The sequence below is a fragment of the Tursiops truncatus genome, chromosome 19 (genome assembly GCF_011762595.2).
Source record: "Tursiops truncatus isolate mTurTru1 chromosome 19, mTurTru1.mat.Y, whole genome shotgun sequence".
NCBI lineage: Eukaryota > Metazoa > Chordata > Mammalia > Artiodactyla > Delphinidae > Tursiops > Tursiops truncatus.
Genome location: NC_047052.1, coordinates 4,679,060 through 4,692,563, shown reverse-complemented (window position 1 = coordinate 4,692,563; position 13,504 = coordinate 4,679,060). Strand labels below are relative to the sequence as shown.

The following is a 13,504-nucleotide window of genomic DNA, read 5'->3' as shown; positions in this document are numbered from 1 at the left end:
CTTGGAAGGTTATACCTTTCTAAGAATTTGTCCATTTCTTCCAGGTTGTCCATTTTATTGGCATACAGTTGCTTGCAGTAGTCTCTTAGGATGCTTTGTGTTTCTGCGGTGTCTCTTGTAACTTCTCCTTTTTCATTTCTAATTTTATTAATTTGAGTCCTCTCCCTCTTTTTCTTGATGAGTCTGGCTAATGGTTTATCAATTTTGTTTATCTTCTCAAAGAGCCAGCTTTTAGTTTCATTGATCTTTGCTATTGTTTTCTTTGTTTCTATTTTATTTATTTCTGCTCTGATCTTTATGATTTCTTTCCTTCTAGTAACTTTGGGTTTTGTTTGTTCTTCCTTCTCTAGTTCCTTTAGGTGTAAGGTTAGATTGTTTATTTGAGATTTTTCTTGTTTCTTGAGGTAGGATTGTATTGCTATAAACTTCCCTCTTAGAACTGCTTTTGCTGCATCCCATAGGTTTCGGATCATGTATTTTCATTGTCATTTGTCTCTCGGTATTTTTTGATTTCCTCTTTGATTTCTTCAGTGATCTCTTGTGTATTTAGTAACGTATAGTTTAGCCTCCATGTGTTTGTATTTTTTACATTTTTCCCCTGTGATTCATTTCTAATCTCATAGCATTGTGGTCAGAAAAGATCCTTGATATGATTTCAATTTTCTTAAATCTACTGAGGCTTGATTTGTGACCCAAGATGTGATCTATCCTGGAGAATGTCCCGCGTGCACTTGAGAAGAAAGTGTAATCTGCTGTTTCCCAATGGAATGTCCTGTAAATGTCAATTAAACCTATCTGGTCTATTGTGTCTTTTAAAGCTTGTGTTTCCTTATTAATTTTCTGTCAGGATGATCTGTCCATTGGTGTAAGTGAGGTGTTAAAGTCCCCCACTATTAGTGTGTTACTGTCGATTTCCTCTCTAAAGCTGTTAGCAGTTGCCTTATGTATTGAGGTGCTCCTAGGTTGGGTGCATATATATTTATAATTGTTATATCTTCTTCTTGGGTTGATCCCTTGATCATTATATAGTGTCCTTCCTTGTCTCCTGTAACATTCTTTATTTTAAAGTCTATCTTATCTGAAATGAGTATTGCTACTCCAGCCTTCTTTTGATTTCCATTTGCATGTAATATCTTTTTCCATCCCCTCATTTTCAGTCTGTATGTGTCCCTAGGTCTGAAGTGGGTTTCTTGTAAACAGCATACATATGGGTCTTGTTTTTGTATCATTAAGCAAGCCTGTGTCTTTTGGTTGGAGTATTTAATCCATTCACATTTAAGGTAATTATCGATATGTAGGTTCCTATTACCATTTTCTTAATTGTTTTGGTGTTGTTTTTGTAGGTTCTTGTCTTCTGTTGTGTTTCCCACTTAGAGAAGTTCCTTTAGCATTTGTTGTAGAGCTGGTTTGGTGGGGCTGAATTCTCTTAGCTTTTGCTTGTCTGTAAAGTTTTTGATTTCTCCATCAAATCTGAATGAGATGCTTGCCGGGTAGAGTAATCTTGATTGTAGGTTCTTCCCTTTCATCACTTTAAATATATCATGCCACTCCCTTCTGGCTCGTAGAGTTTCTGCTGAGAAATCAGCTGTTAACCTTGTGGGAGTTCCCTTGTATGTTAAATGTCATTTTTCCCTTGTTGCTTTTAATAATTTTTCTTTGTTTTTAATTTTTGTCAGTTTGATTACTGTGTGTCTCAGTATGTTTCTCCTTGGGTTTATCCTGCCTGGGACTCTCTGCACTTCCTGGACTTGGGTGGCTATTTCCTTTCCCATGTTAGGGCCGTTTTCGACTATAATCTCTTCAGGTATTTTCTTGGGTCCTTTCTCTCTCTCTCGTCTCCTTCTGGGACCCCTATAATGTGAATGTTGGCGCGTTTAATGTTGTCCCAGAGGTCTCTTAGGCTGTCTTCATTTATTTCCATTCTTTTTTCTTTATTGTGTTCTGTGACAGTGAATTCCACCATTCTGTCTTCCAGGTCACTTAACCGTTCTCCTGCCTCAGTTATTCTGCTCTTCATTCCTTCTACTGTATTTTTCATTTCAGTTATTGTATTGTTCATCTCTGTTTGTTCTTTAATTATTCTAGGTATTTGTTCTTTAATTCTTCTAGGTCTTTGTTAAACATTTCTCGCATCTTCTCAATCTTTGCCTCCATTCTTTTTCTGAGGTCCTGGATCATCTTCACTATCATTTTTCTGAATTCTTTTTCTGGAAGGTTGCCTATCTCCACTTCATTTAGTTGTTTTTCTGGGGTTTTATCTTGTTCCTTCATCTGGTACATAGCCCTCTGCCTTTTCATCTTGTCTTTCTGTGAATGTGGTTTGCATTCCACAGTCTGCAGAATTGTAGTTCTTGATTCTGCTGTCCGCCCTCTGGTGGATGAGGCTATCTCAGCCCACATTTTCTTTATCTATCAGTTGATGGACATTTGGGTTGCTTCCACTTTTTGGCTGTTGTGAACAGTGCTGCTATCAATGTTCGTGTGCAGGGTTTTGTGTGTGGACATTTGTTTTCAACTCATTTGGGTAAATACTTAGGAGCACGATTGCTGGATTATATGTAAGATTGTTTGCTTTGTAATTGCCAAGCTGTCTTCCATGGGGCTGCGCCATTTTGCATTCCCACCAGCAATGAAGGAGCATTCCTGTCGCTGCACATCCTTCCCGGCAGTTGGTGTTGTCAGTGTTCTGGATTTTAGCCGTTCTGTTGAGTGTCAAGTGGCATCTCATTGGTTTAATTTGCACTTTCCTGATGTCCTATGATGATGAGCTTACTTGCCACCTGCCTATCTTCTTTGGTGAGGTGTCCAGTTCTTTTGCCCACTTTTTAAAATGTGTGTTTTTTCATTTTTGAGTTTTAATAGTTCTTTGTATGTTTTGGATACAAGCCACGTTTCAGTTATCTTTCTTGCAGATATTTTCTCCCACTACGTTTGCCTTCTCATTCTTTTAACCTCTTCCCGTTTTTAAGTCATCTTTGTATTAATGAGTTGCAATAGGTCTTTATATATTCGAGATACAACCCCCTGATCAGGTATATGATTTGCATACCCATTCTGTGGGTTGCCTTTCATTTATGGTATTCTTTGCATGACACACATTTTTAACTTTGGTGGAGTCCAATTTCTCTATTTTTTTCTTTGTCACTTGTGCTCTTGGCCTCGTATCTAGCTGGCTTTGCAAACCATTAGACTTTACAGATTAAAAATGTGCACATGTTAATACGTATCCTTGCAGTCATATGTCCTGTGCCTTTAGTTTGATTTTGGGGAAGATGCGCAAGTTTGGTCAGATAGTGTATGTTTTGGATTTACTTCGAACCTGTGACAATTCAAACCTCCGCGATTTCTGGGGTGTTCTTGTTTCTTTGTTTTTTGTTTTTAATACTCCTAAACAGAGCTTGTGCAGAGGCCTGGGCACAAGGAGGGTACAAAGCTGAGCAGGAGGAGAGACAGCAGTGGGAGAGCAGAGAGCGGAAGAAGATCACAGACAGCATTGAGGCCTTAGCCGCAATCAAGCGCCAGGCCGAGGAGAGGAAACAGCAGAAAGCAAGCCAGGAGCAAGGTGCGTGCTTGAGACGCAAGGAGGACCCCGAGCTCTGTTCAGATTAAAGAGCTGGGCTGTGGAACTCAGCCTTTCATCTCAGGGATTGGGGGTGGGGGGTGGGGACCATTCGTTCACGTACCTGCAGATCCATCTGCCCTTGACCTCAAGGACGGTGCTCAGGGCACCTTATTAAGTAGGAACCCCCTTCCTCCTCTTACACCCAGTAGAAGAGCCAGAGTCTCTATGTGTGCTTTTAAATGACATTTAGTGTTTTTCACCTAATTACAAAATGTAAATACGCTACACATAGAAAACATAGAAAGGCAAGAGTAATAACAGTATCATAGCAAGAACCACTCAGTATTCAGTGTGGGTATTTCCTGGCTTTTCCCCACGCATGTAAAACATATGTATTTTTTTTAATAGAAAAAAATGGCATAGCTCTATGGCTTTCTTTTTTATATATATAAATTTATTTATTTAACGTATTTATTTTGGCCACATTGGGTCTTCGTTGCTGCACGCAGGCTTTCTCTAGTTGTTGGTGAGCGGGGGCTACTCTTCTTTGCAGTGCACTGACTTCTCATTGCGGTGGCTTCTCTTGTTGCAGAGCACGGGCTCTAGGCGCGCGGGCTCAATAGTTGTGGTGCATGGGCTCAGTAGTTGTGGCTCACAGGCTCTAGAGTGCAGTAGCTGTGGCACATGGGCTTTGTTGCTCTGCGGCATGTGGGATCTTCCCGGACCAGGGCTTGAACCCATGTCCCCTGCATTGGCAGGTGGATTGTTAACCACTGTGCCACCAGGGAAGCCCCTGGCATAGCTATATTGCTTTTTGCCTACTCTTTTGAATCAGCATAATAGTACAGTCCCATAAAATCGATGTTCCCCTGTAGCATGGTTTTATTTCCCTTTTCCCAACTTTTAATTCTGATATTTTTCAAGTTTTAAGAAAAGCTTAAAGAATAGTTAAAATGAACAGCTTAATTGTCTGTTTAGATCGGATGGTTGTTAATATTTTGGCACACACACACACAGTCTTTCCTGTTCCGCTGACCCATTTGAAAGCAAAGGCAGACATCGTGGCCCTTAACCCCAAATACCTCAGCCTGCGTCTCCTAAGAGCCCCCTGCACAGTTTTCTAGTGGCTGTGTCCTGTGCCGGCAGTGCACGCGCTAGGCATCCCCCTGGTGGACTTTCAGCCCGTGTATTTAGCACCTAAACAGCACTCTGATGACCATCCTGGCAGTTCACTGCAGGTCCCCCTTGTCCTCCCAGGATGTTCCCAGCTCACTGTGGACTTCTGCTCAGGGGAGATGCTCGCGCCAGACAGTGCCAGGGACTTGGGTGCCACTGTGGAAGGGGAGGAAGCGCCTGAAAAGGACAGAGAAAGGTGGCAGAAGACGGAGCTGTTTGTCAAGGAGAGCTTCGAGGCCAAGGACGAGCTATTCCCAGAAAAGTCAGAAGAGTCGAGTCTCCCAGAGGAGCTGCCTGTGGATGCTGACGGGGAGCCAGGGGCGGCGCTCCCTGCCAAGGCCCCGCCACCGAGCCCCGGAGCTGCCTGGGAAGGTAGGTGGTTGAGAACAACAGGGGTGCAGATGGGCCAGCACCCGTCTGCGGGCCTCGGGTTTCCACTTCTGACTGCTGAGTCTGCGAGTTATCTAGAACCACAAGGGGAGCCCGGACTGCATTTCTAGTATCAGCTTCAACAAGGTGCAAAGAAATGGGTGAGACGCTAACTGTATTTTATCTAACCCAGTACATCTAAAATATAACTGATATAATAACTGACATCATCATAAAGTTATTCATGAGACACTTGCCCTCTCTTGACACCAAGTCTCCAAAATCCAGCCTGTATATGCCACTTACAGCACTTCTCAGTTCACACGCTCACTTTTGAATGGTTAAGGTGAAATGCAGCTCTATGAAAAGAAGCAAGTTGTTTTGGGCTGCTTCATTTTTTCAATTGAAATGAATTAAAAGTAGATACAATTAAATAAAATGTAAAATCCAGCCCCTCAGGAGTACTGGCCACACTGCCGGCACATGGCCACAGCTACCACAGTGAATGATGGTGATCTAGAACGGAAGCCCACTAGCAGGTTCTCGCCAAGCTCCTGGGGTTCTGCTGACTAACAGATAAACCCAGGACTCGGCCCTGGACACTGCCCATTACTGCTGTGTCTGTGCAGCCCTGGGGGACCCGAACCTTCTGTTCCCAGCCTGAGCAGGATTTGAGGTCCATCTGGGGAGGTCAGCTGGTCTGGCCCCCACTGTCTGGGAGAGACCTCGAAGTAAGCCTAGCCTCTAGATCTGCCGAGGGGGCAAAGGCCACACCCCAGGGCACCAGAGATGGGTGAATTATCTTTCCAGCTGAAGATAATGGCAGGGCAGACTGTCCTCAAAGCTTAACTCAACTGAGCTCTATTTTAATTATTCTTTTCAAAACCTTACTGGCCACTCCATAGCCCCAAACAATCAGTGCTCCATTATTCACTGGGATTTACTACTCACCCCGCTTTTGTTCAGTAACATCTGAAAAATGTATCGTGTAGCCTACAGTCTTTAACAAGACGTCTGTGGGAAATAGAAACGCACCTTAGGAAGGAGGGGTGGTGTAGGGAGTGAGGTGACCTGTGACTGTGCTGACATCCATGGCCCTGGCCCCCATCTGGGATGCTGGAGCTCATGAAGTCCCCAGGGGTTCCAGCAGGTGAGGCAGGAGCAGTGGGCGGAGAGCAGGGAAGGAGCAGGAAAGTGCGTGGGATCTAAACAGCCACCGCAGCCACCGCCGCGGGGAGAATAGGCTCCCGCCCCGCCCCGCCCGTCCCTCTGACGCCCTCCTCACACTTGTCGGGTGGCTGTGCCACTCCTCTTCTGACTTTGCCATGAGACTGCGGCTGGAAGGCATCTGTGAGAAGCGTGACTTGTCTTGATTTAACTTCCCCTGGGAGGCACTGAAGCCCTGCTTTCTGTGGCTCCTGGCTCCACTTTGCTGGATGGGATTGTAGACCCTCCAAGACCTGGTCACTCCTTGGTTTCTGGGAGAGAATTTCTACTAGACAAGGGTCACGTTTTCCCTCAAGCTTCCCACAGACGGCGATGTTATAGGTTTTGTTATTTAAAAGGGGCACTAATCATGTATTAAACACACGGGGAAAAGAGCATCCTCTGAACTACTGATGTAGGTGTTGGCACGTGTATTCTGAGACCCAGATACAAGGTTTTGCCTGCATCCTCACTCCCCCTCCCGTAAGTTTTTTGCCTTGAAACTGCACCTAGCCTAGAAGCAGAGTTTTCTATGAGTGAAACCATCAATTGCCTTCCTGAACGAAGGGCACATTTAACGAGGAGCTGGCAACCTGCGGCAGGTCGGAAGAGGGAGGCGCAGCCAGATGTTTATCTAACGTGTCAGCCAAGGCCATGACTTCCAGCTTAGCCTCCCCAAAATCCCACGATCAGGTGCTCTCACTAGTAACCCATGTTACTGAGTTGGCAACTGGGGCTCAGAGAGGTGAAGTAACCTGCTTCACGTCACAGAGCGAGTGATAGTGGGGCAGAACTGAAGCCAGATCTGCCCGCACAGACCAAGCTGGTCTCCACCTCGATTCACTGCCATCCTCCCTGCTTTTAAGCCCCCACGGCCTTTGCAGCCCACCCCTCCCCCATAGTCCCCTCCCTACTGAGCTAAACCCTCTGGGTGTCCTGAGTCCCAAGAGGGGAGCTGGGCTGTCAGAACAAGGAGGTCCCTCTTCCACGCAAGTTACTCAACCCCAAGAAAAGCAAATCTAAATATAAAAGCCATCTGTTTTTAAAAAATCACTTTTCCATTTACCTTTCTTGCATGGCACACAGTCTTCCCTTACAAGTCACGAGGCCTAGTGAAGGAGCAGGAAATTAGGAGATAAACGGTACGAGCAGCTTTGCTGCGTTCCCTGGGCTCATCCTCTCTCATCATGGAGTCAGGAGCCAGGGAAGGCGGCCTGGGGACCGAGTCAGGGCTCGGAGGCTTGAATAGCTCCCCATCCCGACGTTGAGTCTAAACAGGACCAGGGGAGACGTGACGTGAGCGCATACCGTCACGGAGACACACGTTTCCCACCTCTAACTGATGACACTCGGTCTAGGGGAGCCTTAGCTTCCTTCCAGTGGTCACCAAAACGGCACAGAGGATGACTCACGCATTTCACTAAAACACTCTGTGAACAGGCGAGGCAGCGAATTTTCTAGACAGACACCCTGAGGTCAAACCCAAGTCCAGCCCCTTAACCAGCTGGGACACCTCAGGCAAGCCACAAAACCTCTCGGAGCCCGTTCTAGCCCCTGCGAAGTGGGAACAGTCTCTGCCGTGGATCGCATGAGGCAACGTGAGGAACACACCCAACAACTACTCTTCCCTGCCTCGCCTTTTCCCGGCACACAAAGCCTAGGCAGGTAGGTTTTAGGAAACAAAGGGTCTCGGCAGCTGCCTGGACTAGAAGCTTCTGCTGGCTGGGAAGCTGGACGCCACGGCGCCACGAGCAGGACACAGGGGTCCGGGGGAAGGGCTGGTTGGAGGGGAAGCAGACTACTGTCGTAATTAGAAGCTGCAAAGCCACGGGCACAGCCAAGTGGAAGAGACCACGACAAACCGGGCCTGGGAGGTGGGCCTGGGATCGTCCACAGCAGCCCCGAAAGCCCCTGCCCACTTCCTTATATCATTCTTTTTTTAAACGTCTATTTATCTACTTTGCCTATTTTATTTTATTTATTTTCGGCTGCTTTGGGTCTTCATTGCTGCACGCGGGCTTTCTCCAGTTGTGGCGAGCGGGGGCTACTCTTCGTTGCAGTGCGCGGGCTTCTCATTGCGGTGGCTTCTCTTGTCACGGAGCACGGGCTCTAGGTGCACGGGCTTCAGTAGTTGTGGCATGCGGGTTCAGTAGCTGAGGCTTGCGGGCTCTAGAGAGCAGGGTCAGTAGTTGTGGTGCATGGGCTTAGATGCTCTGCAACACGTGGGATCTTCCCGGACCAGGGACAGAACCCGTGTCCCCTGCACTGGCAGGTGGATTCTTAACCAATGCGCCACCAGGGAAGTCCCCCTTGTTTCATTCTAAACGGGTGCCCCAATGCAGCTCTCGAGTCAAACTAGGCATGGCCAGTCCTCAGGGTGGACAGCGGACCAGCATGTTGTGAGCAGAGCGGGGCCATTCATCTTTAATCACGGAGACTGGAGAGGAAGCAGAGGGCAGGATAGGAGGGCCCTGGGGGAGGAAGACAAGCCCTGTCTGGACTCCACGTTCCACAGGCAACCCTGCGGTGACTTCACAGGTCTCCCTGACGCTCGTGCGGCAGGAGGGGCTGTGAAAGTTGGCCTTTGGCACCACGGCCTTTCTTTCTTCATCTCCTGGCCCATCAATCATGCCTTTTCCAAGGTTCCTGCGTATTCTTCACAGATTCCTGGCTGGTGCTTCCATCTCCAGGCTCCAGAAAGGGGGCGGCTGTCTCCCTTTCCTTTCAGACATAATCTTGTCCTAACCTGGGATTCTTGCAGCTCCTGTCACAGGGCTGGAGGCTTTCGGACCTGAGGGCTTTGTCCTTCCTCTTGGAATCGCCTTAACCTCAGGTTTACCCGTCTGTCCACCGTGTATGAAACTAACTCCAAGACTAATATAACTCTTTGTTGTTCCTTAGAATCAGCTCCCCAGACAGTGGCCACTGAAAGTGCATCAGGTACAGAGCTCTGTGGAGCTGAAGATTTGGAAGCCATCAGACTGGAGACGAAGGAGAAGCTCTTCATCGATGTACGTAATTGGTGCATCTGCAGAGAAGTATCTGTGGTACAGCCGGTATCAGATCAGGCACAAAACTTCCAAATCCTTGCTGCCCAGAGTGTGGCCCTTGGGCCAGCAGGCATGGTCTCCCCTGAGGGCTGCTCAGAAGGCGGAACCCCGGGCCCCACCCCAGACCCACTGCTCAGGACCTGCAGTTAATAAGCCCTCCCCCAGAGGCGTCCGTGCCTGTGCCCCTTCAAGACTGAGAAGTGATGGCCCAGGCTGAGTCCCCTTGAACTACATCTACAAACCTCCTGCCGTGTTTTCCCCGAGGAAGCTACACTGAGCGCAGCTCCGTCTGGCGAGCCTCTCCCTCTGTGGACAGCTGCCCGTCTTCCTGGCCTGACTGTCCAGCGGCCCGCCCCCTGGGGCTTGTTCAGTGAGGGGCCGCCTGACCTTGGGACTGATCACGGCCCGGAGCACGGCCCTCCTCCCTGAAGCCCTTCCGCTCTGATAACAGTCTGACATGCTGTGCCCACAGGAATGGGTCTCTGGGGACGTACACACTTTGCCATGACCCCCGGGAACGGTGCTTTGGTGGGGCGAGGGGTGGGGGCCGGCGCCCCACCCTGTAGCCTCACACCCTGCCCGCCCGGAGGACGGCCCGCCTCTCCGCCCACGAGTGAGCTCCTTCTGTTCGAGACTGTGCGCAGCTTCGCCTGCCCCGCCCGCTTCTTCTATAAACTCCTACACGGGTGTTTCATTCCCAACCTCACAATTTCACGTGGCTCAACAAGTGTTCAACTGAGTACAGCCAATATTCAGAGTGGGTTTCTGGTTTTCTGGGCCTGCATATACAAATGACAAAAACAAAAGTGGGCAATTCTTCCCTAACATTTGATAACTGACTATATACAGGACCCCAACACTAAGCTGGCACTGACCTTCCTCTTTGTCCGGCACTATTTTAAACACATCTTGTTATCGATTCATTTAACCCTTCCAATAACTCTAAGACATAGGTACCATTGTCATCCCCATTTTACAGATGAGGAAACTGAGAAACACAGAGGTTAAGCAACTTGCCCGAGGCTCCACAGCCAGGCAGCGTGGCTCCAGAGCCCACACAGCTAACACAGCCCGCGCCTGCCTCACACGCTGGACGGGGTGCTCTAGATGAAGACACCCCGATACACAACACAAAACAGAAGACCCCCCCTAGTTTGGGGGAGGTCCAAAATAGACTCGTTTTATGCCACAGAGTCCTAAGACAAATTTGTGTGTAGGAGGTACGTCTCCCCACAGATGAACGGGGTGAGTAACACCAAAGTGAAGTGGAGAAAGAGGTGGAAATTTCTGACACGTCACACCTTGCAAATCTCTTTCACTGATCAGATCCAGGTACCCGATGTTGCCTCGTGCGTGTGTTTCGAGCGTGCATGTGGCCTGAGTGGTCTGGGTCACTCCGCGGGCCCCTCCACACTCCGAGCACGTAGTGCAGGCTTGGTTGGCTGTGCGGCCACGTCTGTCCCGTGGACTGGGCGTTGGGAGCGTGCCCTCCTGCTGACGGGGATGGTTTTCTCTTCCAGGACCTGCCTGACTTGGAAGACGTGGATGCAGGCGGATCTCCGGGAGACCAGCACAAGGTGACCTCTCACACATCCCCCCAGTCCCACCTTCCCTTCCAGCCCTGTCACTGACCAGGTGTCTGGGAAAGCTGCATGCCCTTTGTGCCTGAAGCCTCCTCACCTCACCTAAGGAAAGGCGGCTGTTTACTGCTGCTCCCCTCTCTGAGGTTTCACAACTACCCACTTCGGGTTTTTTGAACGGATCTTTTATCACTGATTTTTAATAATCATGTTCTGTATGTAATTATCTGAACATTTTTTCTATCCTTTTGATGTATCCGTATGTTCATCTAGTGAATGTCTGTACCACAGCGACACATGGGCAGGGGGGAAGAGAGGGAGGAGAGCATAGAAGGCCCTATGGGGACCTCTCCCAAGGTGACCCGACCCTCCTCCCTCTGGCCGTACTGAGAGCCAGTGTGGGCCAGCCCCGGGAGCCCCAAGGAGAGGGAAGCCTAAGGTGTAATCTCAGGGCAGGAGCTCGTCATCGAAGGAGGGACACAGACAGGGGACCACAGTTCCATGGGGGCCTGACCTCCAAAGCACGACTAGGTGGCCGGGTGAAGGTGGAGCCCGTCAGAAGCCAAGGCTCACAGATGAACCATTCAGGGACCCAGGAGGGTGCTGGTGCAGCAGGAACAGAGTGGGCGAGGGCCGTGCCACACGGAGACCTGACGAGGACCGGAGGGAGTGGAGACCTGGCTGCAGAGCTCACCATGGCCTCCAGGGCTCACAGACGGCTGCCAAGGAGTGTCCATCCTGAGGCCCGACTTTCAAGCAGCGAGTGCTGTGCTCCGTCGGGCCCACAGTGTGATAGATTAAAAAAGCCGAGTTAGCATTGCGCATTTTGGAGACTATTGTGGAAACAGAAATGTTCAAATACATTTTTTCTTTTAACAGAAGATGTGCTTTCCAAAGATTACAGCCATCTCGAGCCTGGGTGACGACAGTGACCCTGAACTAGACTACACCTCACTCCCAGTGCTGGAAAACGCATCCACAGACCCCCTTTCCAGTATATTTGCAGTCTCCAAGGACACCTCCAGGAAGGCCGAGACGGAGACGCCCTTTACAGGCATATTCAAAGCAGCAGCAGAGAGGGACTTGGCAACCCACAGCAGAGACACCAAGGCCCCTCGCCCACTGATTCAGGAGCTGGACGATGACGAGCCTTCAGGGCAACCACCCTGGCCCCCAGCCTGCAAAAGGGAAGCCGCGCCAGCCCCGTGCAGTGAGGACAGGCATGGGGACCTGCTTCTGGCCTCCCCTCCAGGTACTGTCACCCAACTTTCAAGGCTACAGGGGCCAAAAGCTTCTCAGGGGGAAATGGACTGTGGACCACCCAAACCCAGAGCAGGTGGCCACCTGGGCCTTTGCCCTAGGAATCCCGTGTTCTCAGAGCGGGTCACTCACGACCTCTCCAGAGACCACGGAGATCGCTAGAGCATGTTCGTAAGTCGCCGGCCGGGGCCAAGGAGCTGCCAGAGTGACCCCCTCCCCAACCTTCCCCATCCTTGGCCCTTCCAGACCAAGGCTGCTGAGGGAAGGAGGGGACTGGTGATACCGCAGCTGGGAATATGGGACAAAATGAGGGTGACAGCTGGCCGGAGGGTGTGGGTCGTCCACATGCAGGCCCAGGACCGGGATGAATGACTGTGAGATGCTGCTGGCCGGGAAGCAGGCGGGGACGGCGCCCACAGTGCCCGGCTGGGTGGGACCGGTAAAGCCACACCCTGACGTGCCCGCCGGCCTGGCGCTGGGGCCTGTGCCCATGACCAGGGAGAGGCACTTTGGGGGAAGCTGGCTAGTGCTTGCTGGTCACAAGCGCAAGTGCACCGGGGGTAGCTCTGTGTTCAGCTTTGTGCCTCCGGGTATCCAACTCGGGGAGCCTGTTGAACACAGACGACTCCCGCTGAAATCCATGCTGGATGGCAGCCAGGCTTCTTGCTGAACACCAGCTCGCGTGGCCGCCCCGAGGCCTGCACGCGGGAAGGGGTGAGGGCTGGCCGCACTTCCCGAGGACACCGAGCCTGCACGCGGGAAGGGGTGAGGGCTGGCCGCACTTCCCAAGGATACCGACTTACCCATTTCCTGGCTCTTTAGGAAACAGCCCCGAAAAGGGTGAAGCCCAGTCTGAGGTGGAGGCTGAGGAGCGCCCGGAGCCCAGGGCCAGAGAAGACTGGGACTCAGCCACAAAGGCAGCCCCTCTGCTCTTGGACTAACAGGGACAGGCCCTGGCCTGACCCCCCCAGCAGGGGCACGTCACCCCCTTGGCTGGGCTCCCCTTCCCTTCAAAGAGCTGCAGTTACTGCGGGCGTGCAGGGCCCTGGACATGGATGGCACTGTGCTCCCTGCTCTCAAAGCCTAACACAACCCCCGGTTATTTGCAGTATAAACCATGTAACTGTAAATGTCTCCCCTGAGCACTGTAAACATTTTAGCACCCACGCAAGTCCCTATGTTATTGGATTATTCGATGTCCAGTGAGTCACACGTGATTCACTTCATCAGGTACCCGAGACAAGGACCATTCCTCTCTTCACGTGTGATCCGAAACCTAGGTCCCGCCCCAGGGCCCTGTG

General features: G+C 50.3%; 1 protein-coding gene across 5 annotated transcripts in view; it reads left to right on the top strand.

Annotated features, from left to right (window-relative positions):
* DNAAF1 (dynein axonemal assembly factor 1) overlaps window positions 1-13,504 on the top strand; it is a 26,425-nt gene extending 12,921 nt beyond the window's left edge. For 2 of the 5 annotated variants that reach the window (XM_019941351.3, XM_033843918.2), the window contains 5 exons: window positions 3,396-3,562; window positions 4,820-5,110; window positions 9,215-9,324; window positions 10,884-10,940; window positions 11,823-13,504. In XM_019941351.3, the coding sequence (XP_019796910.2) occupies window positions 3,396-3,562; window positions 4,820-5,110; window positions 9,215-9,324; window positions 10,884-10,940; window positions 11,823-12,365 (1,168 nt within the window). In that variant the 3' untranslated portion in view covers window positions 12,366-13,504. The remainder of the gene's footprint in view (window positions 1-3,395; window positions 3,563-4,819; window positions 5,111-9,214; window positions 9,325-10,883; window positions 10,941-11,822) is intronic. The other 3 variants (XM_033843917.2, XM_033843916.2, XM_033843915.2) reach the window with 3 other exon arrangements.